The sequence below is a fragment of the Diaphorina citri genome, unplaced genomic scaffold, assembly GCF_000475195.1.
Source record: "Diaphorina citri unplaced genomic scaffold, Diaci psyllid genome assembly version 1.1 scaffold2609, whole genome shotgun sequence".
In the NCBI taxonomy this organism is placed as follows: Eukaryota; Metazoa; Arthropoda; class Insecta; order Hemiptera; family Psyllidae; genus Diaphorina; species Diaphorina citri.
Window position 1 is genome coordinate 4,320 of NW_007380027.1, and position 23,181 is coordinate 27,500.

Sequence of the window (23,181 nt, forward strand, 5' to 3'; positions counted from 1 at the left end):
TGGCGGTTTTCAGTTATAGCGACAAAACGGTTAGAGATATTGTAAAAGTTAGGGTAAAAGAACACTCAAATAAGCATCATTCAATAGGATAAGGAAAGTCGTGTGATGTCCACACCAGATTTTTTCATCAAGAGGTTTTACACACACAATGGTGCCTAGTTTGCTGCATTTTTCGTGGAGCCAAGTGATCGACTGTTCGGGGTTTCAAAAGGTTTGATAGAGGGAGCTGTAACTGCTAAGGTCTTATCGGCCCGAAATCGAGAAGAGAAGAACAGGATAGGAGAAAGCCAGCCGTTCCGAGAACGAATCTTATCTGTTTAGGATAAAATCCGCCCGGGGCGGGACTCTAACCCATGACCTAGCGCTTACAAGGCAGACGTGATATCTTCCAACCTAACAAGGCTGGTGGATGAAAACTGTCAAGAGTGCCGGGAGACGCGCGAACGTCAAAAGTTGGAAGAGCCGCCCAGCTTATACGAACACGAAACAGAGTTTCATGGTTTTTCGGCTACCTAGTGAACAAAATATAAAACTAGTATATAGACAACACTTACACTTATGCTGACTAGATTTCAATATAATACGTATACAGTATACAGGATGTTTATAAAGTCGTTCAAAGAGGTGAGTTTCTCGAGAACCGATTAGAATATCAAAAAGCGTCAAGAAACCCATTTCTTAAATTTTAGAGGATCAATTTTTAGCTGAATTCCCTTTAGGAATGAGCTCCATTTCTCAGGAGATGAGATGTTATTTTTTTCTATGAAATTGCGGCCTCGGTCTCCTCGTGTAGCTAAGTACTTACTTTGTAAAGACAAGTAGGTACATGTGTCTAAGTAGGAACATACTACATACCATTACACAAAGAATACCTAAAGAATATACTTCTAGAAAAGCATCTAAATGATACGTTTTTCAAGATCTTTGAGTGGAGGGATATCTCTAAAACTTTAAAACTGTGGCCTGTTGTGGTCACAAGGGAGACCAAGGCCACAATATTACGGCAAAACAAAATTGATCCCCCAAAAAATTGACGAAACAGGTGTCCCGGCGTTTTTTGATAACCGGTTCTCGAGAAATCCATCACTGGAAAAGACTTTATAAACACCCTGTATACAAATGTTTATTGTTTACATTGTTCTACACATCTACGTTACAAAATTTAAAATTAAGAAACTGATTGTTACAATCATGAGATCAGATTATAATTATGCATACATAGGTAAAAATAACAGTAATGAAGAATTACATTGAAGAGACAACCTCCGTGGCCGAGTGGGTATCACACTGCTGGAGGTCCCGGGTTCGATTCCCGACGGGGTCGAAGTTTTTTCGGCTCTGTGCTTGGAGTTCGAGGTGCACTCAGCCTCGTGAGGACAATTGAGTAGCGTTAATCGAGTAGTGACCAGTGACGGGCGGCATTACAAGTCAAAGAAACGAGCGATGATAAATATGATGATTGAGTAAATGAAAGACTTGTAATACTGTGATACCACGGTTGGTCCAGTGGTAACGCGCTTGCTTGCCATGCAGAAGGTCCCGGGTTCGAATCCCACCATCGACAAAAATTTGTACTCGTTTTTCGATTGCAAATATTTCAACGGGTTACTTTCTGGTGTTCTCGTGTTGACCCAGCACCTAAATGGGAAGTATTGTGCCCCTTCTCGCCCATCTGACGAAAGGCAAACTACGGGATGGGCATGCCACGCCACAGGCCACATCAAGCGTCTAATGTAGCAGTTGTTCCATTGCTACGAAAATAAAAACGGCGGTGGAACACTATCTTTTTTTTTTTTTTTTTTTTTTTTTTTAAGTAAATGAAAGACTTGTCATACTGTGATACCCACAAAGTTGTGAGGAAGCTTCCAGCTTCACCACAGATAAATCATGATTTAGATTTATTAAAGTCAAAGTTCAGAGATGTCCAGTTTTGGCACCGAAAACTCGACTTGTCCCCTTTTGAAACTGAGCTACTTAAGTGGGATCGAGCCAAGGAAGGGAAGCGATGGTTCCCCTATTTTTCAAGTACACTCCGCCACTACTATTTATCTCAAAGTGACCAAACCTATCACTACAACTCCGACACTACTCAACAGGAACACATTCAACCCAGGCAGTGTTGCCAGATTGCGCGAGGCTAGTACACTGCTTGGTACATCCTGATCATCTTGCACCGATGAAGTCATGAGAGATGTGGCAACACGGGATATGACGTCACTGGATTCTTCTTCCACTTTGACCTGTGAAAGGCAAAGTTGTTTATTGAAATGGGTTTTTCCTTCAAGTTTCCATTTATTGGTACTGAATAACTTCACCTTATTGATACATATGTTTACCTTGGAATGATATATTTATTTAGCCTGGGAATGAAATACTTACCTTGGAATAATATTTGACGCTATACTGGGGCAGAAGTGTAGTATGTGCTGTCAGTTTAACAATAGCCACCGTCTCATTAGTACTGAATAACTTCACCTTATTGATACATATGTGTACCTTGGAATGAAATACTTACCTTGGAATAATATTTGACGCTATACTGGGGCAGAAGTGTAGTATGTGCTGTCAGTTTAACAATAGCCACCGTCTCATTAGTACTGAATAACTTCACCTTATTGATACATGTGTGTACCTTGGAATGAAATACTTGCCTTGGCATGATATATTTATTTAGCCTTGGAATGAAATACTTACCTTGGAATAATATTTGACGCTATACTGGGGCAGAAGTGTAGTATGTGCTGTTAACTTAACAATGGCCACGGTCTCATTCGTGCTGAATAGTTTCACCTTATCTCGGGGACAGAAAATGTGTAATGTACTTCCGCACCGGTCCGCAGCGCTGGCGTCGTACCTGTAATCAGAAATAAGTATAAGTAGTGATTTATTTAGACTGTAAGCTTAGAACAAGTAATTCCACACAGTACATGAAAGCTCGGTAACTACTCTCTGTCCAACGTCAAAAAACTGGTCTCCCACACAGATAGCAGTTTTCTCTATCAAGAATAGGAGGAAGGCAGCCTTTCGGAGAACGAACGTTGTTTGGGTAAAGTTTGCCCCGGACGGAAACTAAACCCGCGACCTAGCGCTTACATGGCCCAACCTATGGCATGCCTTCGAAGTTATCTAGGCTGGCTTATCAAACAAACTCATTACGTTCGTCCATCGCCCGGGGCGCAGATTAAAGCAGATAATGTCCTCACGAGGCGGAAAAAAGAGGTCTTATCGTCCTGAAAGAGTAAAGAGGACTTATCGTCCTGAAAGAGTAAAGAGGACTTATCGTCCTGAAAGAGAAAAGAGGACAGAATAGGAGGAAGGCAGCCTTTCGGAGAACGAACGTTGTTTGGGTAAAGTTTGCCCCGGACGGAAACTAAACCCGCGACCTAGCGCTTACATGGCCCAACCTATGGCATGCCTTCGAAGTTATCTAGGCTGGCTTATCAAACAAACTCATTACGTTCGTCCATCGCCCGGGGCGCAGATTAAAGCAGATAATGTCCTCACGAGGCGGAATGCACCCCGGCCTCCATGCACGGAGCCGAAAAAACTTCGACCCCACCGGAAATCAAACCCGGGATCTCCTGTGTGCAAGAGTAGTGTGATACCCACTAGGCCAAGGAGGCCACCTACTTAGGTTGGAAGAACTCTTCTACATATTGGTTTATTTCTTCTGATTTAGGGTGTTGAATTAAAGTAATAATAATAGTGCTTATTTATACTGCTCGCATAGGACTGTAAAGTCCCTTTACTCCAGCAGCAGGCTACTACTATTATTGTGGTCAAATTCTCAAATTATATTGAGGATAAAATTCCATACCTCGGCTGGGATTGAACCCACGCCCTCCTGTTTACAAGGCGAGCGCCTTGACCACTACACCACCGAGGTAGGTTAAACAATATACAACTTTACATATAGGTACCTATATAAATGTACAGTGTACATACAAAAAATGTGTAGGTGATTAGTACTCAGGTAAACAATACATAGGTAATCTGTGTGCCTACTTAATCTGAACAATCTTTGGTAAAATGTCTCAATCTTTGTCTATGTTTAAGACAAAAAAGCCTCAGCATAAACAAGATTAGCTTTCTTCAATCCTAGTGATCTTGACATAGTTGGCTGGGGCGTTCCGTTGACGTTTTTCTACCACAGTGTCCAGAATTCACTCCGCCTCGTGGAAGGGTTCACAACGAGTTCACTCCCTCGTGTTTCACCGCCGCTTCTATAAGAGACTCGTGTGCTCTGTGTCGTAGCATGCCCGTAGTGTATCCTTCATCATTACCGATGCACGCTGACGTTCCAGGAAGCGCAAGGCTTATTCTGTTCGCTATAGAATTCAATATAGATAGACCGAGGTATGGAAGCTGTCAGCAGCCAGGTGCAATGGAGGTTGTAGTAGTAGTTCAGATCGGTGTTGTAGAGGGAAGAACGTTGAACGGATTGGGATGACTGGATGAGACCTGCGGGGAGCAAATGGGTTAATTTAGAATAGAATAGAGCTGTGGGGAGCGAAAGAGAGCTTTCGTCAGTTAAAAGATAATAGAGAGTTTTTGCAACCGAGGTTAGCGTCCTGTTAACTGACCTCTTTAAACGTTATTTGGCGAAAACATGCGAAGAAACGAGTTTTCGTCACCAAACGTTAAAGTGGCCAGTCAACGGAACAAAAAACAGAGAGATTTTTCACAAATTTTGTGGGTATCAGAGTATTACTAAAGTGTCTTCTTCTCATCACCTCGTATCACCATTTCACACTGGTAGTTGTAATGCCGCCACTGATCGCTACTCGATTAATGTAGCTACTCAACTGTCCTCACGAGGCGGAGTGCACCCTGAACTCCAAGCACGGAGCCGAAAAAAAACATCGAACCCAGGACCTCCGGAGTGCAAGCCTAGTGTGATACCCACTCGGCCACAGAGGAGTTTTACCTTACATTGAAATGGGGGTCTTTTCTGACGAAATTCCCGTGTGTGGAGTCCAGTATGTAGGATTGTAGGACTGTTGGACCCCCTCCACGGAGGAGTTAGATACATATCGTAATTTTATGCAAAAATTACGCAGAGTTAAACAGTGTCTCGTACAGTCACGTTGCGTTTTGTCATGTAGAATAGAATAGAATATACCTTGTTTATCCTGCCCGAATAGGACTGAAAAGTCCCTTTACCCCAGCAGTCTAAACAAGGTCTCGTATATTTGATGGGTTGAAGAATAATACACACAACTAATATTTCAGCAAAAAGACCTTGCTTAACTAGAAAAAAGTAAATGTAAATTAATAGTGGTAGTAGAGAATGACAATGAAATAAAATACAAAATGTAGTGTCACGCACCTGAATGCTGCTCAAGCGTATGGTGTCCACACAGATTATCATCCACAAACGCATACGTCGCCGCATACGTGAACCCCTTGCCCGTATGCGTATAATGCGCCACGGAGTAGACTAGGCTGATAGGTGACCAGGACCTGACACTAACCGGTAGCCACTCCGACTGAAATAAATGCAGTTTCTTTGTGTTATTATGTCACAACTTTGGTGCTCACTGCAGCATTGTAGGATTTTCCCAATATCTCAATAATCCGGATCCTTGACAAGTGGAGTGTACATAAAGGAAAAGTGATCCCAAGGGCAAGGTAAACCTAGATCCTTGACAAGTGGAGTGCACATAAAGGAAAAGTGATCCCAAGGGCAAGGTAAACCTAGATCCTTGACAAGTGGAGTGTACATAAAGGAAAAGTGATCCCAAGGGCAAGGTAAACCTAGATCCTTGACAAGTGGAGTGCACATAAAGGAAAAGTGATCCCAAGGGCAAGGTAAACCTGGATTCTTGACAAGTGGAGTGTGCCTGAAGGCATGTGATGCGTTTCCATCCACTCGACTCCTAGCTGCTAGAGCCGCGCTCAATTGCCCCGGGGTAAAAAGGTCTAAACCTTCGTCTGTCAAGCTGTGCCCACACATAGTCGACGCCGCGGATCGACTCGATTGATGGTCGATCGATGTCGAACTCAAACCGTCCACACTGCCTCGACAACATAGATTCACCTCGTCGACCGACGGCCGTCAACCATGTGTGGCCAATATGATAGCTATTCGGCCAGGGAGGTTGACCTTAACGGAGTTCTGTGATTGGTTATACTTAGACCAAGTTTCTGAGTACTACTCTCTCATTGGTCAATTTCGTTATGCTTACACTGAGCACGACACTCTGATTTGTTATACCTACTTATACTCTGGTTCGTTGTATTTGTACTATAATTCGTTATATTCACACTACAATTCGTTATATTTACACTATAATTCGTTATATTCACATCATAATTTGTTATAATTATTCTACAATTTGTTTTATTCACACTGTAATTCGTTATATTTATACTATAATTCGTTATACTTGCCCTGAGCACGACGCTCTGATTGGTTCTCGATATGAACCGGCTCGAGCAGACCAAACAATGATCTATGTTCCAAAACAGAGTATGCTATACATACTTACACTGCGTATCCCTCTAATTTTCGTTATATTTGTACTATAATTCGTTATAGTTCTATTACAATTCGTTATACCTACACTATAATTCGTTATACTTACACTAGGTATAATTCGTTATACTTACACTGAGCACGACACTCTGATTAGTTCTCGAAATGAACCGGCTTGAGCAGACTAAACGATGATCTATGTTCCAAAACAGATGATGTCTATCCGGATCCGTCAGAGTGCCGGATGCCGGACTCGATAGTCCGTAGTATTTCACATTGCATAACGTATCCGGCTGTAAGGTTCCGGAGATGCGCTCTATAAGAAGAACGATAGCAACCGGCTCGAGCAGACCAAACAATGATCTATGTTCCAAAACAGAGGATGCTATACATACTTACACTGTGTATCCCTCTATAATTCGTTATATTTGTACTATAATTCGTTATATTTCTATTACAATTCGTTATACCTACACTACAATTCGTTATTTTTACACTATAATTCGTTATATTCACATCATAATTTGTTATAATTATTCTACAATTCGTTATATTTGTACTATATTTCGTTATAGTTCTATTACAATTCGTTATACTTACACTATAATTCGTTATACTTACACTGAGCACGACACTCTGATTAGTTCTCGAAATGAACCGGCTTGAGCAGACCAAACGATGATCTATGTTCCAAAACAGATGATGTTTATCCGGATCCGTCAGAGTGCCGGACGCCGGACTCGATAGTCCGTAGTATTTCACATTGCATAACGTATCCGGCTGTAAGGTTCCGGAGATGCGCTCTATAAGAAGAACGATAGAAACCCGGATATAATATATATTATGTTTTAGTTAGATTACCAGATACATATTGTGTTTTAGTTCGTCCGGATTTATATTCCAAAACAGATGATGCTTATCCGGATCCGTGGATAAGATTATGTCCGTGTTCCGGATGGTGGACTGGATAGTCCGAAACCCGGATTTAGTTATGTTTTAGTTAGATTACCAGATACATATTGTGTTTTAGTTCGTCCGGATTTACATATATTCCAAAACAGATGATGCTTATCCGGATCCGTGGATAAGATTATGTCCGTGTTCCGGATTGTGGACTGGATAGTCCGTAGTATTTTACATTGCATAGCGTGTCCGGCTGTAAGGACCCGGAGATGCGCTCTGTAAGAAAATTTCAGGATTTTGGTGACCGGGGGTTTTAGCCTCCACTCGATGACACTGACAAGGGACTTGCCTATTCCCTAACCCACGTCCTCCGGAATACCAGTTACCAGCAAGCGCTTCACTACGCCACCATTAGTATTTTACATTGCATAGCGTATCCGGCTGTAAGGACCCGGAGATGCGCTCTGTAAGAAAATTTCAGGATTTTGGTGACCGGGGGTTTTAGCCTCCATTCGATGACACTAACAGGTTACTTGCCTATTTCCTAACTCACGTCCTCCGGAATACCTACCAGTTACCAGCAAGTGCTTCACTATACCACCAAGGTATTTAACTAATTATGGTCGTGAAACAAAAAAGGCAAGTCCACAGAACAAAGGTATTTTGTCAGCGTAGTTGGCTTGGTTGGTAGCGCGTTCTCTGAAAGGCTAGCTTTCTCCTACCCTGTCTTTCTTCTCTCAGCATTCACAGTTCCCTCTGTTAAACCTCTTCAGAAATGCAGTTTTTATTTATTTATTTCTGAAGAGGTTGGACAGAGGGAACTGTAACTGCTAAGGTCTTATCGTCCCGAAATCGAAGAGAGAAGGAAGACAGGATAGGAGAAAGCCACTGCTAAGGTATTATCGTCCCGAAATCGAAGAGAGAAGGAAGACAGGATAAGATGAAAGCCAGCCTTTCCGAAAAAGAACCTTATCCGTTCAGGATAAAATCCGCCCCGGGCGGGAATGGAACTCGCGGCCTAGCGCTTACAAGGCAGACGGGCTACCAACCAAGCTAACTAGGCTGGCAGAGAAGAGTTTGGTGTGACTTCAATGCAGGCCTCGGCTCTCATGGGCTAATCAAAGCCAAGTCCACACCACAAAGGTACTTACGATCATGAAACGAGTACGCCCCGTCCAGAAATTCCTCGTCCTGATTTTCCTTCACCAGATGTACCGCGCGGATGAGCGAGATCTTCATCCGTGGATGCGACGAGGTGAAGAGAGGCGTTTGTGTGGAACCACCCAGTCGGTCGTTGATGTTCTTCTCAGTATTTTACATTGCATAGCGTATCCGGCTGTAAGGACCCGGAGATGCGCTCTGTAAGAAAAATTCAGGATTTTGGTGACGGGGGGTTTTAGCCTCCATTCGATGACACTGACAAGTTACTTGCCTATTCCCTAACTCACGTCCTCCGGAATACCTACCAGTTACCAGCAAGTGCTTCACCACACCACCAAGGTATTTAACTAATTATGGTCGTGAAACAAAAAATATCTGGTGTGAACATCACACGACTTTCCTTATCCTATTGAATGATGCTTATTTGAGTGTTCCTTTTACCCTAACTTTTACAATATCTCTAACCGTTTTGTCGCTATAGCTGAAAATCGCCAAAAAACGGTCGAAATCTGTCCAAAAGCGGTCAAAATACCGCCAAGCGCAGCAACCATCTCAACCAAACGTTTTGTGTTGCATCCTTGTTATATTTGTGAACTACATACAAAATTTCAAGTCTCTAGCTTATACCGTTCCCGAGATATTGTTAGGGACCTCAAAACGTGTTTTGACACTAAAAACTGTGACCATCGAAAATTTGAACCGATTACATTACTTTCATTCCTATAGGATAAGGAAAGTAAAAAGGCAAGTCCACAGAACAAAGGTATTTTGTCAGCGTAGTTGGCTTGGTTGGTAGCGCGTTCTCTGAAAGGCTAGCTTTCTCCTACCCTGTCTTTCTTCTCTTAACATTCACAGTTCCCTCTGTTAAACCTCTTCAGAAATGCAGTTTTTATTTATTTATTTCTGAAGAGGTTTGATAGAGGGAACTGTAACTGCTACGGTCTTATCGTCCCGATAATCGAAGAGAGAAGGAAGACAGGATAGGAGAAAGCCAGCCTCTCCGATAACGAACATTATCCCATCAGGATAAAATCCGCCCCGGGCGGGAATCGAACCCGCGGCCTAGCGCTTACAAGGCAGACGCACTACCAACCAAGGAATGGAACTCGCGGCCTAGCGCTTACAAGGCAGACGGGCTACCAACCAAGCTAACTAGGCTGGCAGAGAAGAGTTTGGTGTGACTTTTAATGCAGGCCTCGGCTCTCATGGGCTAATTAAAGCCAAGTCCACACCACAAAGGTACTTACGATCATGAAACGAGTACGCCCCGTCCAGAAATTCCTCGTCCTGGTTTTCCTTCACCAGATGTACCGCCCGGATGAGCGAGATCTTCATCCGTGGATGCGACGAGGTGAAGAGAGGCGTTTGTGTGGAACCACCCAGTCGGTCGTTGATGTTCTTCTGCGGATGAGCGAGATTTTCATCCGTGGATGTGACGAGGTGAAGAGAGGCGTTTGTGTGGAACCACCCAGTCGGTCGTTGATGTTCTTCTGGACCGGGGAGCAGATTTTGCGGATCGGCTTTGCGGAGTCGTAGAACTCGATGAACGTGTGACACGATGGAGCCCTGCGGAAAGAGGTAGAAAGGCTTTATGCATCCACGGTTCAAAAATCACTTTAGATTTTTTTTTTTTGGTTATGTGTTTGACCGCCGTTTTCATTTCGTAGCAATGAAACAACTGCTACATTAGATGCTTGTAGTCTGTGTCGTAGCATGCCCATCCCGTGGTATGTCCCTCATCAGATGGGCGACAAGAGACACACTGCTTCCCATTTAGGTGCTGGGTCAACACGGGAACACCAGAAAGGAACCCGTAGAAATATCTGCAATCGAAAACGGGATCTTCTTGTCTGTCTGTTACGCTGATAGACCTTTGGTTGTCCTCTTTTCACGAGAAAACAGTTCGACCGATATTGATGATTTTTTTTGTGGTTGTTAAGAAGAGTACTCAGGGTGACATACTCAAAACTGTCCCATTCCATCCAGATTCAAAATTATGGATTTATTAATGCGCGATGTATTGATTTTAAAATAATGAGAGTCGAACCCACGTCCTTCAATTCCTTACTTGAGCACATAGTTGAACAGGGAGATATGCACCACATCCGTGTCTAATCCAATGAAGACCAGAGTGCAGTTGATACTCCAACGTCCTTGAAATGACCTTGAGTCTTAGTAACTTGACCTTGAGTCTTAGTAACTTGACCTTGAGTCAAAGTAACTTGACCTCGAGTCTGAGTAACTTGACCCTGAGTATTAGTAACTTGACCTTGAGTCAAAGTAACTTGACCTTGAGTCTTAGTAACTTGACCTTGAGTCTTAGTAACTTGACCTTGAGTCTTAGTAACTTGACCTTGAGTCTTAGTAACTTTACCTTGAGTCTTAGTAACTTGACCTTGAATCATAGTAACTTGACCTTGAGTCTTAGTAACTTGGCCTTGAGTCTTAGAAACTTGACCTTGAGTCTTAGTAACTTGACCTTGAGTCTTAATAACTTGACCTTGAGTAGTAGTAACTTGACCTTGAGTCTTAGTAACTTGACCTTGAGTCTTAGTAACTTGACCTTGAGTCTTAGTAACTTGACCTTGAGTAGTAGTTTTGATGATTTTTTTTGTGGTTGTTAAGAAGAGTACTCAGGGTGACATGGGCTACTCAAAACTGTCCCATTCCATCCTGATTCAAAATTATGGATTTATTAATGCGCGATGTATTGATTTTAAAATAATGATAGTCGAACCCACGTCCTTCAATTACTTACTTGAGCACATAGTTGAACAGGGAGATATGCACCACATCCGTGTCTAATCCAATGAACACCAGAGTGCAGTTGATACTCCAACGTCCTTGAAATGACCTTGAGTCTTAGTAACTTGACCTTGAGTCTTAGTAACTTGACCTTGACCTTGAGTCTTAATAACTTGACATCGAGTCTTAATAACTTGACCTTGAGACTTACTTGAGCACGTAGTTAAACAGGGAGATATGCACCACATCAGTGTCTAATCCAATGAACACCAGAGTGCAGTTGATACTCCAACGTCCTTGAAATGACCTTGAGTCGAAATGGCCTGACCTTGACGCGTTGGCGAAGAAGAACATCTCACAGCCTGGGGAATGAGGGTTCGAGATTAGAATAGAATAAACCCTGTTTATACTGCAAGAATAAGACTAAAAAGTCCCTTTACTCCCGCAGTCTAAACAAGGTCTTACTGACCGAACGAAGCGAAGGTCTGCGTTTTAACTCGACAGTTTTGCATTTGGTTTGGATGTATCTTTGATGCAAGAACAAGACTAAAAAGACCCTTTACTCCCACAGTCTAAACAAGGTCTTACTGACCGAACGAAGCGAAGGTCTGCGTTTTAACTCGACAGTTTTGCATTTGGTTTGGATGTATCTTTGACAGAATAAGACTAAAAAGTCCCTTTACTCCCACAGTCTAAACAAGGTCTTACTGACCGAACGAAGCGAAGGTCTGCGTTTTAGCTCGACAGTTTTGCATTTGGTTTGGATGTATCTTTGAATATTTGTTCCGCTATAACTCGCGATTGCCTGGTCCGATTTTGATGAAATTTGGCCCATGACTTTATAAGATCAAGGCACGTTGATCCTTGAAATTTGGGGTTTCAGAACTGACCGAGTCCCTTTTTTGATCTACCAAAATTTTCCTTTTAATACCTAGATGAGTCCCATGATAAACACTTGTGTTCTCTCTGTAAAATACTTTGGTCAAAAGAACCAAACTCCAGTTATGAATCTATTGTTTAAAAAAAAAGGTCGATGGACCTTAGGTGGAGTTGTATTACCTGTAGTGGAGGAGATAGCTGGAGGTGAAGATGGATGTGATGTTGGAGATGAATCCGCTGACATGGATGAGGAGGGAGAGACTGGAGGTGACGGGAGTGATTTGAGAGAATCTTCTGAAATAAAAACGGAAATGAACCTTAAGGCACATGCTTTTAGGGATGCAATAGTCCTACGTACTAGTCTCCGCACGCAGGAATTTCGACAGACAAGACCCCCTTTCAACGTAGAATAGATGGGAGTGATTTGAGAGAATCTTCTGAAATAAAAACGGAAATGAACCTTAGGGCGCATGCTTTTAGGGATGCAATAGTCCTACGTACTAGTCTCCGCACGCAGGAATTTCGACAGACAAGACCCCCTTTCAACGTAGAATAGAATAGAATAGAATAGAATATACCCTGCTTATACTACCAGAATGAGACTGAAAAGTCCCTTTACTCCCGCAGTCTAAACAAGGTCTCATGTAGGGAGTGACTTGAGAGAATCTTCTGAAATAAAAACGGAAATGAACCTTAAGGCACATGCATCCCTAAAAGGATGCAATAGCCCTACGTACTAGACTCCGCACGCGGGAATTTCGACAGACAAGACCCCCTTTCAACGTAGAATAGAATAGAATAGAATATACCTTCTACCTTGTTGAACCCCAATACTATAAAAGTGAAAAATATCAATCGTGAAATCTGCTGACCCCAAGAGACATTGAAAAACAACATTTACAATGCGTGTACAATTAACAATAAAATTCAAATCTTCGGCAAAGTGTACACAAAATCTTGCTTTTGATTAGATCAAATTTAATCCAGAAAGCTAAACTCGTAAACATGGTCAACTTACTGGATTTGCCGGTCAGCAAGTTGGTTTTAGCCGTAGATAAAACCGGTTCTGACGGGGTGGTTATTCCGGTGAACCGGATGGAAGCGACGAAACCGTTGTAGTCGTATGGGGGAATAGAGGCTCCGGATCTGGAAAAATGAAAAGAAAGAATGGTAGGTAAAGTCGTATCAAATTTATCCATGATTTCCAGCTCCAGCTTCAGGTTGAATCTTTTTTTTTTAAGAGGTCTGACAGAGGGAACTGTAACTGCTAAGGTATTATCGTCCCGAAATCGAAGAGAGAAGGAAGACAGGATAGGAGAACGCCAGCCGGTCCGAGAACGAACATTATCCCATCAGGATAAAATCCGCCCCGGGCGGGAATCGAACCCGCGGCCTAGCGCTTACAAGGCAGACGCACTACCAACTAAGCTAAGTAGGCTGGCACATTTATTTCGATCGAGAAGAATAATATGAATAGTATGATCTCCACATACCAAACATCCCTGCTCAAAGTTCCGCTTTATGTAAACACTACCTACGTAGGTACCTACCTATATGATAATAATAGTGCTTATTTTTACTGCTCGCATAGGACTGATAAGTCCCTTTACTCCAGCAGTAGGCTACTACTATTATTGTGGTCAAATTCTCAAATTATATTGAGGATAAAATTCCATACCTCGGCTGGGATTGAACCCACGCCCTCCTGTTTACAAGGCGAGCGCCTTGACCACTACACCACCGAGGTAGGTTTGCTACTCAATTGTCCCCATGAGGCTGAGTGCACTCTGAACTCCAAACAAAGAGCCGAAAAAAAACTTCGGTGTGCCATCTTATACTCAATTGTCCCCATGAGGCTGAGTGCACTCTGAACTCCAAACAAAGAGCCGAAAAAAAACTTCGGTGTGCCATCTTACACCAATATTTATGAACAAAATGCTGGCTCTTAAGTTCGTGCTAAGCATAGTCTCAAGGCATTTGATTGGTCAACTTTGACTTGAGACTGATCTAAGAACGATCATTCTTGTTCATAAATACGAGTGTTAGTGTGATACCGTCTCGACAACGGAGGTTGCTAGAAGAATAGTTTCTATTCTTACCTGGAATTCCCCGCATAAGCACGCCACCACCTCCCCACCATCGTTGACTAGCTTCAAATGATCCAATCCCTTCAGAGCCTCGCAACGGAAGCTAGAAGAATAGTTTCTTTTCTTACCTGGAATTCCCCGCATAAGCACGCCACCACCTCCCCACCATCGTTGACTAGCTTCAAATGATCCAATCCCTTCAGAGCCTCTTCCCCTCCATCGGCTCCTCCTTCTCCTCTATCCCCTCCTTTAGAGGTGACACAGAAACAGCCCGTGTCACCACAGGCGGTGTGACACATGCCGCCCGCCGAGGAGAGTTTGCCCAGGGAGGTGATCTGAAAGCGAAATCAAGAGCCGCTTTAGGTTGGCACTTTTGAAGAGCCTAGGACGCGTTTCGTTTTTATTAGGCCTGTCTCACTGTCTAATCTTGACTGTTACCCACCGCAAGTAATCGCGACTACCGCGCCGCGCATCGTGTTAACAGGGCCTATCGTGCATCGTGTTAAAAGAGCCTATCGTGCATCGTATTAAAAGGGCCTATCACTCACATTGGATAGATGGATAGTCGCGCGAATTTTAGTAACACGAAGTTTCCTTTTCAACAGGTTTTCCGGAAAAGGAAAAGTGATCCCAAGGGCAAGGTAAACCTAGATCAGGCATGTCAAACTGGCGGCCCGCGGGCCGCATGCGGCCCGCCTGGTCAAATTGTGCGGCCCGCTGCGAGCCACAAGGGTTAAAAGATCCTATCGTGCATCGTATTAAAAGGGCCTATCACTCACATTGGATAGTCGCGCGAATTTTAGTAACGCGGAGTTTCCTTTTCAACAAGTTTTCTGAAAAAGGAAAAATAATCCCAAGGGCAAGGTAAACCTAGATCCTTGACAAGTGGAGTGCACATAAAGGAAAAGTGATCCCAAGGGCAAGGTGAACCTGGATCCTTGACAAGTGGACTGCACATAAAGGAAAAGTGATCTCAAGGGCAAGGTAAACCTAGAGCCTTGACAAGTGGAGTGCACATAAAGGAAAAGTGATCCCAAGGGCAAGGTAAAAATCCTTGACAAGTGGACTGCACATACATAAAGGAGTATCTTTGAATATTTGTTCCGCTATAACTCGCGATTGCCTGGTCCGATTTTGATGAAATTGAGAATAAGACTAAAAAGTCCCTTTACTCCCGCAGTCTAAACAAGGTCTTACTGACCGAACGAAGCGAAGTTTGGATTTGCATTTGGTTTGGATGTATCTTTGAATATTATTTTGTTCCGCTATAACTCGCGATTGCCTGGTCCGATTTTGATGAAATTTGGCCCATGACTTTATAAGATCAAGGCACGTTGATCCTTTGGGGTTTCAGAACTGACCGAGTCCCTTTTTTGATCTACCAAAATTTTCCTTTTAATACCTAGATGAGTTCCATAATAAACACTTGTGTTCTCTCTGGTAAAATACTTTGGTCAAAAGAACCAAACTCCAGTTACGAATCTATTGTTTTAAAAAAAGGTCGATGGACCTTAGGTGGAGATGTATTACCTGTAGTGGAGGAGATAGCTGGAGGTGAAGATGGATGTGATGTTGGAGATGAATCCGCTGACATGGATGAGGAGGGAGAGCTGTTTGTTTGTTTGTTTGTCTGTTTCTTTGTTTGATTGTTTGTTTTTAGTTTGTTAGTTTTATTTGAAATAATCTCGTCATTTAATTATTACATAACATGTTTTTCGGGGGGATCTCACTATTTTTTGTCACTTACTTGACGGGAAACGACATGGATAGGAACTTAATATGTACGCTGGTGATTTGAGAGCTGCTAGTGATAAGATAGGAACAGGAGGCATGGGCGGGATACAAACCCGGGTACCCTGGACTGGAGAGCAAGCAGGAGTCATCCTTGCTGCAGGAGAAGTCGTGATACACCCAGTCACAAGCTGAAATAATAATAATAAAAAAAAATATGTCATAGGTTTTTTTGTCACCCTGTGTGTTCTTCTTTTTCTTCGCCTTTTCCCGTGTACAGACGGGGTCGGAGTTTTTTCGTCAGCCTCTCAATCAGCCCCTAACGATGGTGATTGCTTTGGGCTGACATTTGGTTTTGGCTGCAAATTTTACGAGTGGATGCCCTCCACACTCAACCTTTGTTATTTCTTTAGCGAGGGAATTACTAATCCTTATTACTATTTATACGAAAGATTATGCAAACCCAGCCAAAGGGGTGCACAAGCCAGTGTATTAGTGATGCCGGTCCCAAGCCCGGGTAAAAAGAGAGAATTGGCGCTAGGAAGGCAAACAGCTGTAAAGAACCCCGCCAAAACTAAAACCATGTCAGTCACAGCTAAGTTGTATTCGATCGTGTGAAATAAAAGTCAGTCAAACACGGATGAACCAATGAGATTCCGCTTTGGGCGGAAACAGCGAAATTTCACAATCTTATTGGTTCAGCCATGTTTGACTGACTTTTATTTCACACAATCGAATACAACTTAGCTGTGACTGACATGGTTTTAGTTAGTACACCGACCTCTAGTCAGTACACCGACCCTATTTAAGTTTGAACGTCGCGCCGACACTATTTAAGTTTGAACGTCGCGCCGACCCTATTTAAGTTTGAACGTCATGCCGACCCTATTTAAGTTTGAACGTCGCGTCGACCCTATTTAGGTTGAACGTCGCGCCGACCCTATTTAAGTTTGAACGTCGCGCCGGCCCTATTTAGGTTTGAACGTCGCGCCGACCCTATTTAAGTTTGAACGTCGCGCCGACCCTATTTAAGTTTGGACGTGGCGCCGACCCTATTTAAGTTTGAACGGTGCCCCGACCCTATTTAAGTTTGAACGTCGCGCCGGCCCTATTTAAGTTTGAACATCGCGCCGACCCTATTTAAGTTTGGACGTGGCGCCGACCCTATTGCATCTAGAAAAAGGCTAGGAAGAAGAAGATCACCACATGAGTCTAAATGTAACAGTTGTTTCATTGCTACGAAATCGACATAAAAATGGCAGAGACACAGCTTAACATGTACCTAAATGTCAGAGAGGATTGTGGCGAAATATAATCTAAACAGGGAAAATTTAACCTGTGCTCTACCTACCTGTGTTATTAACCCGTTGACCGCCACGGGGCTGACATCCCACGCCTGGGTGAGAACTGTTGAGTGGTGTGAAGCTGAAGTAGGCGAGGAACTGAGAGCGCTCCGTGGACTCTTGAATCCTGCGAATGAAAAAGGGTTAAACATTGAGTGGTAAAGAAAATTATTAAAGTTAGGTTGAGTTGGGCAACTTTGAGACACTGGTCGCGCGTGCGACGCGGCACTTACTGAAATGTTAGCCTGGCCGATCCTCGATCCACGAACAGAACGACGGGTGGTGTGAACCGCTCGTTAGTGCCGCATATATAATCTAAACAGGGAAAATTTAACCTGTGCTGTACCTACCTGTGTTATTAACCCGTTGACCGCCTCGGGGCTGACATCCCACGCCTGGGTGAGAACTGTTGAGTGGTGTGAAGCTGAAGTAGGCGAGGAACTGAGAGCGCTCCGTGGACTCTTGAATCCTGTGGATGAGAAAGGGTTAAACATTGAGTGGTAAAGAAAATTATTAAAGTTAGGTTGAGTTGGGCAACTTTGAGACACCTTCAAGGCGGCACTTACTGAAATGTTAGCCTGGCCGATCCTCGATCCACGAACAGAACGACGGGTGGTGTGAACCGCTCGTTAGTGCCGCATATGTTCATACTGGAATTGAACGAGTCGCTCAGAGCGACCTGGCCACCTAGACATCTGAAAAATAGAATAGAACAGGTAGAACATATACCGTTATATGTTTTTGGATACTTCTATAGGTAATAGGGTAAATGTACCATTTATTCGCCCACTTAAAAAACGTACCATTTATTGGCCCACCTGCCCACTTTTATTTTTCTAATTTTTGTTTTTATTACTACAATTTTTGAATAGCACTGGTTCGATAGTAGTCTTTAAGCCCATTCTTTTGATGAAATTGGATCTTGAAAAAGTTCGTCGAGTTCAGACTTATGTGGCCTATGGTACAGGTGGGCCAATAAATGGTACGTTTTTTAGGTGGGCGAATAAATGGTACACTTACCCTAGATCAGTTGCGCTTACTTGGGTGATGTTTCAAATTCATAGAGCAGTAAAAATGAGGACCAACGGAATTTATCTTTTTCTTCTACGACTTCTAGATCCCGAGATAAATCGATTTAAAAAATGCCGGAAATCTCATCTGAGAAGCATAATATATATTGAGCTTGGGGTAATATTCCAGTTTTGTGAAAGAAGAAAGTCAATTTGAAATTTTGAAAAAAAGTTGAAAACCAGAGCAGCGCCAGCGGCACGGCGGAGATAGCACATTGAAAGTTATGGTGAAATAAGGAAAGGGCCAATAAATGGGACGTTTTTTAGGTGGGCGAATAAATGGTACACTTGCCCTATTCCAGGTTTGTGAAAGAAGGAAGTAAATTGAAATTTTGAAAAAAAGTTGAAAACCAGAGCAGCGCCAGCGGCACGGCGGAGATAGCACATTGAAAGTTATGGTGAAATAAGGAAAGTAACAAAAGAAAAATCTCATAAATGTATAGCACATTGCATACACACAAAGTAACACGGCGAAATATGGATTTTTTGCCCTTTTTGTGTAAAACGGTTTTTTTTAATAGAACGTGGTGCGCTCTATCTTCCAGCGTTTGAACTGCAGTGATAACCTTTTTTTCGATGAGTTACAGCGTTTTTTGTAAACATACTTTTCAAGGATTTAGATGAAAAACAGTAACACGGCGTTCATACAAACTGAAACTTGAAAAAGATGTTTGATAGAGGGAGCTTATAACTGCTAAGGTCTTATCGTCCCGAAATCGAAGGGAGAAGGAAGACAGGATAGGAGAAAGCCAGCCGTTCCAAGAACGAACATTATCCCATCAGGATAAAATCCGCCCCGGGCAGGAATTGAACCCGCTCTGATTCTATTAAACTCAAAATTCATTCAATAATATTGATGGTCAATTTTAGACATCTAATACACTCAACATTAAGGTGTGTCCACACATAGACGAGTGGCCATCGAGCGACGAACCGTCCACACTGCCTCGACATAGATTCAATCTATGGACGGCCGGTCGACTATGTTTAGGCACACCTTTGGAAATTGGAACTTTCACTCTGCCGTAGATTAGAAACGACAATTGAGGAGCTGGGTGCAAAAACGGAAATATGGATTTTTTTGCCCTTTTTGTGTGAAACGGTTTTTTTGAATAGAACGTGGTGCGCTCTATCTTCCAGCGTTTGAACTGCAGTGATAACTTTTTTTTCGATGAGTTACAGCGTTTTTTGTAAACATACCTACTTTTCAAGGATTTAGATGAAAATTTGAAAACTAGTTAAATATCTCAGTTTGATGATTTTCATTTGTAGCCCTTTTTGCACCCAGCTCCTCAATTTTACTCACCTGAACACGATCAAAATTTTTGGCGACGTGTACACAAAGTCTTGTTTCTGATTGGAGCATATGGTGTCCAGGAGGGGCGAGGAGGGGGAGCTACCTTCGTGTATTGTGACGTAGTCTGTGCCGCAATGACTGGAAATAGAATAGGATATAATCATAGTTAGAATAGAATTAGAGAGAAGAAAAGAAAACATTAGAATAAAATAAGGTACGCTTGATAATTAGAATAAAATAAAATATGCATTTTTGTTTAGTTTGAGATAATGGTCAAGTACAATATCATACATATTTCGGGACATGTCCAGAAATATGTAAAATATGCATTTTAAAATGGTTAGTGAACTCTAGACTAGAACTCCCTTAGAAAAAAGGGTCGTAACTGAATACCCAAAGGTCCAATAGGCCCAAAATACCAACACCAAAAATTTGCGAAAAATTCTTTTCTAGGTCAAGTCACGTGACGCGATAGTAGAGTGTGGCTGTTCTGGACGAAAATAACGAAATCACCTACAATATTATGGTAAAACTTCGAACAACATCTTTCTGACTCCCTATGAGTTCACGTGACGTGACCTGATAGTTTCTACCTATCTTTAGTTACGTTCGCCACAAACACCCTACTAATTGAAGAAAAAAAAAAAACGTGTTTTTTCGGGGGGGGGGGGATATCATCACTTTTTGTCACTTACTTGACTGGAAACGACATGGATAGGAACTTAATGTGTACGCTGGTGATTTGAGAGCTGCTAGTGATGAGGTAGTTGGTTAGTTTGCTTTTTTAATTAACTTGGCATCAATTTTTAACAAAACGTGTTTTTTCGGGGGATCTCACTACTTTTTGTCATACTTACTTTACAGGAAACGACATGGATAGGAACTTAATGTGTACGCTGGTGATTTGAGAGCTGCTAGTGATGAGGTAGTTGGTTAGTTTGCTTTTTTTAATGAACTTGGCATCAATTTTTAACAAAACTTGTTTTTTCGGGGGATCTCACTACTTTTTGTCATACTTACTTTACAGGAAACGACATGGATAGGAACTTAATGTGTACGCTGGTGATTTGAGAGCTGCTAGTGATAAGATAGGAACAGGAGGCATGGGCGGGATACAAACCCGGGTACCCTGGACTGGAGACTGACAAAAATATAGAAATTACCTATGTACATACCTATACTAATTGTATTTATGTAAATAGTATAACTATTTACAGGGTTAAGTAGGTACATACTAATATGTACATAATAAAAATGAATGCCATTGACAAAAATATAGAAATTATCTATGTACATACTTATACTAATTGTATTTATGTAAATAGTATAACTATTTACAGGGTTAAGTAGGTACATACTAATATGTACATAATAAAAATGAATGCCAAATGACGATAAACGAAAATATTACATTACAACCGACCTAAGGTAGTTGATTTTAATTTCAAAAGTAAACAAAACGTACAAACAGCTTTCACAGTTATTTTGATGAGTAAACGTATTTCAAATAATAACAAAATAAACGTTTGAATAATAACTAATAATAAACAAAAATATTACATTACAACCGACCTAAGGTAGTTGATTTTAATTTCAAAAGTAAACAAAAACGTACAAACAGCTTTCACAGTTATTTTGATGAGTAAACGTATTTCAAATAATAACAAAATAAACGTTTGAATAATAACTAATAATGCATAAGATATTATAAGCAGACATAGTGGACAAGAGGTAGATAGGTACCTAGAGCTACAGGTACTAAAAAATAATATTATAATATTACAGGAATTAATAAAATTAAAAATCTGGTGTGAACATCACAAGACTTTCTATTACATTTACGAAATACGTATTTGAAAAGAAAAAAAAAAGAAAATTTTTCCAAGTCCCGAGCCTGAGCCGCCCACGGCGGCCAATTTTTGGTCGAAAATTTCCTATCTTAAAATACTCCCCAAGTAATGAGAAAAAGTTAAGTTTGAACCAAGAGTCTAGGGAGAATTCTATGTCGAAAGAAACATAAAATTGATGGTATGGACCGGACCCAAAGTTTCAAACAATTTACCAGTTTTGTAAATGCAGCTTCTTCTTTTTTTTTTTTTAAAGAGGTTTGACAGAGGGAACTGTAACTGCTATGGTCTTATCGTCCCGAAATCGAAGAGAGAAGGAAGACAGGGTACAAAAAAATATGTCATAGATTTTTTGTCACCCTGGGTCTTCTTCTTTTTCTTCGCCTTTTCCCGTGTACAGACGGGGTCGGCGTTTTTTCGTCAGAATCTCAATCACCCCCTAACTAGGGTGATTGCTTTGGGCTGACATTTGGTTTTGGCTGCAAATTTTACGAGTTGATGCCCTTCGCACTCAACCGTTGCTATTTCTTTAGCAAGGGAAATTTCAGGCTGTTATGCTCCCTGTTTAAAGTCCCCCAGCCAGAATCCTTTTTTTTTTAAGAGGTTTGACAGAGGGAACTGTAACTGCTATGGTCTTATCGTCCCGAAATCGAAGAGAGAAGGAAGACAGGATAGGAAAAAGCCAGCCGTTCCGAGAACGAACATTATCCCATCAGCTTAGTTGGTAGGATAAAATCCGCCCGGGCGGATTTTATCCTACCAACTAAGCTAACTAGGCTGGCAAAAAAGATCTTTTATTTTCACTGCCCTGACGCAAAGACCAGTCCCTATAATATTTGGGCAAGCTAACTAGGCTGGCCAGAATCCTTAGTATTGACTAATAATTTGTACGAAAGATTATGCGAACCCAGCCAAAGGGGTGCACAAGCCAGTGTATTCGTGATGCCGGTCCCAAGCCCGGGTAAATAGAGAGAGTCAGCGTTAGGAAGGACAACCAGCTGTAAAGAACCCCGCCAAAACTAAAACCATGTGAGTCACAGCTAAGTTGTATTCGGGGGCTGACCACTACACCGCCTGCGTCGGTGGTGTAGTGGTCAAGGCGCTCGCCTGGTAAACAGGAGGGCGTGGGTTCAATCCCAGCCGAGGCATGGCATTTTATCCTCAATATAATTTGAGAATTTGACCACAATAATAATAGTAGCCTACTGCTGGAGCGTTAAAAAGTACTTCTTGGTAAACGTATCTATCTAATAAAATAATATCTACTTTACCTACTTACTAAAAATTTGGATTCGGACGAAAAAAACAACTGCGTAAAGTCTGTCGTCACACATCTTTGAACTTTTTCATTAGAACGGAAAATGAAAATTGAATTTTCGACTTTTTACAGTTATTTTTCGGAGTTTTGACCTCAGATTTGGATTTTTCCCAACTTTTTAGATAGGAATCTACCATTTATTTATAATTTTTACCCATTTGCAACTGCTCCATTACAGTTCAGATTTTACTGGACCAAGAAATAGTCACTTACTCAGATCCGTTGAATTTGCCAACAGATATGAGCCGGTAGATTTGAACCTCTACCCGTTGGCCGTCATCAGGTTCACAACGTAGTGCAATTTAAGGCACACGCTTTTAGG

The 23,181-nt window shown here is 42.0% G+C and overlaps 1 protein-coding gene across 1 annotated transcript in view; it reads right to left on the reverse strand.

Annotated features, from left to right (window-relative positions):
* Positions 1–1,843: 1,843 nt before the first annotated feature.
* The window catches only part of LOC103519210, a gene marked incomplete at its 5' end in the record, with an annotated part of 25,200 nt that continues 3,862 nt past the window's right edge, over positions 1,844–23,181 (reverse strand). The window contains 19 exon segments of the mRNA XM_026830788.1: positions 1,844–2,240; positions 2,695–2,854; positions 4,284–4,461; positions 5,330–5,489; positions 6,613–6,771; positions 7,100–7,281; positions 9,790–9,946; positions 9,949–10,108; positions 11,499–11,649; positions 12,347–12,460; positions 13,185–13,312; positions 14,288–14,343; positions 14,382–14,588; positions 15,784–15,883; positions 16,001–16,175; positions 17,336–17,454; positions 17,561–17,642; positions 17,678–17,796; positions 17,894–18,022. Of these exon segments, the coding sequence (XP_026686589.1) occupies positions 2,046–2,240; positions 2,695–2,854; positions 4,284–4,461; positions 5,330–5,489; positions 6,613–6,771; positions 7,100–7,281; positions 9,790–9,946; positions 9,949–10,108; positions 11,499–11,649; positions 12,347–12,460; positions 13,185–13,312; positions 14,288–14,343; positions 14,382–14,588; positions 15,784–15,883; positions 16,001–16,175; positions 17,336–17,454; positions 17,561–17,642; positions 17,678–17,796; positions 17,894–18,022 (2,731 nt within the window).